Source organism: Littorina saxatilis, unplaced genomic scaffold (assembly GCF_037325665.1).
Source record: "Littorina saxatilis isolate snail1 unplaced genomic scaffold, US_GU_Lsax_2.0 scaffold_1592, whole genome shotgun sequence".
NCBI lineage: Eukaryota > Metazoa > Mollusca > Gastropoda > Littorinimorpha > Littorinidae > Littorina > Littorina saxatilis.
Genome location: NW_027129673.1, coordinates 7,501 through 10,000, shown reverse-complemented (window position 1 = coordinate 10,000; position 2,500 = coordinate 7,501). Strand labels below are relative to the sequence as shown.

Genomic DNA, 2,500 nt, shown 5'->3' with positions numbered 1-2,500 from the left:
TAGGATGTTCTCAAGCGGTGAGTGTTTAAATGAAAGGTTGTTTGTACTGTGTGTAAAAGCCTGACAGTATCTGTGATGGTTTACGGGAGGCTTACTGTGCCTTTAAAAACGGGCGTCGACAGAGGCAATGAAAGGGGATACACAATGATATGATCAATATCTATGCTTAAAGGAATAGCACAACTGTCCTCTGTTTGTTCTCCATTAGCACTGACATAGGATGACGTTTGTTTGTTCTCCATTAGCACTGACATAGGATGACGTCTGTTTGTTCTCCATCAGCACTGACATAGGATGACGTTTGTTTGTTCTCCATTAGCACTGACATAGGATGACGTTTGTTTGTTCTCCATTAGCACTGACATAGGATGACGTTTGTTTGTTCTCCATTAGAACTGACATAGGATGACGTTTGTTTGTTCTCCATTAGCACTGACATAGGATGACGTTTGTTTGTTCTCCATTAGAACTGACATAGGATGACGTTTGTTTCTTCTCCATTAGAACTGACATAGGATGACGTTTGTTTGTTCTCCATTATAACTAACATAGGATGACGTTTGTTTGTTCTCCATTAGAACTGACATAGGATGACGTTTGTTTGTTCTCCATTAGCACTGACATAGGATGACGTTTGTTTGTTCTCCATTAGCACTGACATAGGATGACGTTTGTTTGTTCTCCATTAGCACTGACATAGGATGACGTTTGTTTGTTCTCCATTAGCACTGACATAGGATGACGTTTGTTTGTTCTCCATTAGAACTGACATAGGATGACGTTTGTTTGTTCTCCATTAGCACTGACATAGGATGACGTTTGTTTGTTCTCCATTAGCACTGACATAGGATGACGTTTGTTTGTTCTCCATTAGCACTGACATAGGATGACGTTTGTTTGTTCTCCATTAGCACTGACATAGGATGACGTTTGTTTGTTCTCCATTAGAACTGACATAGGATGACGTTTGTTTGTTCTCCATTAGAACTGATATAGGATGACGTTTGTTTGTTTGTCTGTCTAACTCCTTGCCTTTTTGTTTGCGCATATTATATATCTATGTGAAATGTCAACTCGTCGAGATTACATGCCGAGTCTCAGTGGATATTACAAACAATGGTCAAAGTTAGCGGATCATGAAAAATGCGAGAGATTCGGCATGTGTAACCTGTTAATTTCCTCTTTCTTCGGTTTTTTTTAAAGAAAAACAGGTGTTTTTGTCTGTTTGAGTTTGTTTCGTATCTTTTTGTTTCTTTGTGTGTTCTTTTGTCCGTTGGTCCATTGGTGTGTGTTGTTGTGTCCGTTGGTCCATTGGTGTGTGTTCTTGTGTCCGTTGGTCCATTGGTGTGTGTTCTTTTGTCCGTTGGTCCATTGGTGTGTGTTCTTGTGTCCGTTGGTCCATTGGTGTGTGTTCTTGTGTCCGTTGGTCCATTGGTGTGTGTTCTTGTGTCCGTTGGTCCATTGGTGTGTGTTCTTGTGTCCGTTGGTCCATTGGTGTGTGTTCTTTTGTCCGTTGGTCCATTGGTGTGTGTTCTTGTGTCCGTTGGTCCATTGGTGTGTGTTGTTGTGTCCGTTGGTCCATTGGTGTGTGTTGTTGTGTCCGTTGGTCCATTGGTGTGTGTTCTTTTGTCCGTTGGTCCATTGGTGTGTGTTGTTGTGTCCGTTGGTCCATTGGTGTGTGTTGTTGTGTCCGTTGGTCCATTGGTGTGTGTTGTTGTGTCCGTTGGTCCATTGGTGTGTGTTCTTTTGTCCGTTGGTCCATTGGTGTGTGTTCTTTTGTCCGTTGGTCCATTGGTGTGTGTTGTTGTGTCCGTTGGTCCATTGGTGTGTGTTGTTGTGTCCGTTGGTCCATTGGTGTGTGTTGTTGTGTCCGTTGGTCCATTGGTGTGTGTTCTTTTGTCCGTTGGTCCATTGGTGTGTGTTGTTGTGTCCGTTGGTCCATTGGTGTGTGTTGTTGTGTCCGTTGGTCCATTGGTGTGTGTTGTTGTGTCCGTTGGTCCATTGGTGTGTGTTCTTTTGTCCGTTGGTCCATTGGTGTGTGTTCTTTTGTCCGTTGGTCCATTGGTGTGTGTTGTTGTGTCCGTTGGTCCATTGGTGTGTGTTGTTGTGTCCGTTGGTCCATTGGTGTGTGTTGTTGTGTCCGTTGGTCCATTGGTGTGTGTTGTTGTGTCCGTTGGTCCATTGGTGTGTGTTCTTTTGTCCGTTGGTCCATTGGTGTGTGTTGTTGTGTCCGTTGGTCCATTGGTGTGTGTTGTTGTGTCCGTTGGTCCATTGGTGTGTGTTGTTGTGTCCGTTGGTCCATTGGTGTGTGTTGTTGTGTCCGTTGGTCCATTGGTGTGTGTTCTTTTGTCCGTTGGTCCATTGGTGTGTGTTGTTGTGTCCGTTGGTCCATTGGTGTGTGTTGTTGTGTCCGTTGGTCCATTGGTGTGTGTTCTTTTGTCCGTTGGTCCATTGGTGTGTGTTTTTCTGTCCGTTGGTCCATTGGTGTGTGTTGTTGTGT

General features: G+C 43.9%; 1 protein-coding gene across 1 annotated transcript in view; it reads right to left on the bottom strand.

The window, feature by feature from the left end:
* Positions 1-1,197: 1,197 nt before the first annotated feature.
* Positions 1,198-2,500, bottom strand: part of LOC138957897 (GATA zinc finger domain-containing protein 14-like) — a 1,777-nt gene continuing 474 nt past the window's right edge. Inside the window, exon 2 of the mRNA XM_070328933.1 lies at positions 1,198-2,500. This exon is cut by the window's right edge and continues 173 nt beyond it. Within this exon, the coding sequence (XP_070185034.1) occupies positions 1,198-2,500 (1,303 nt within the window).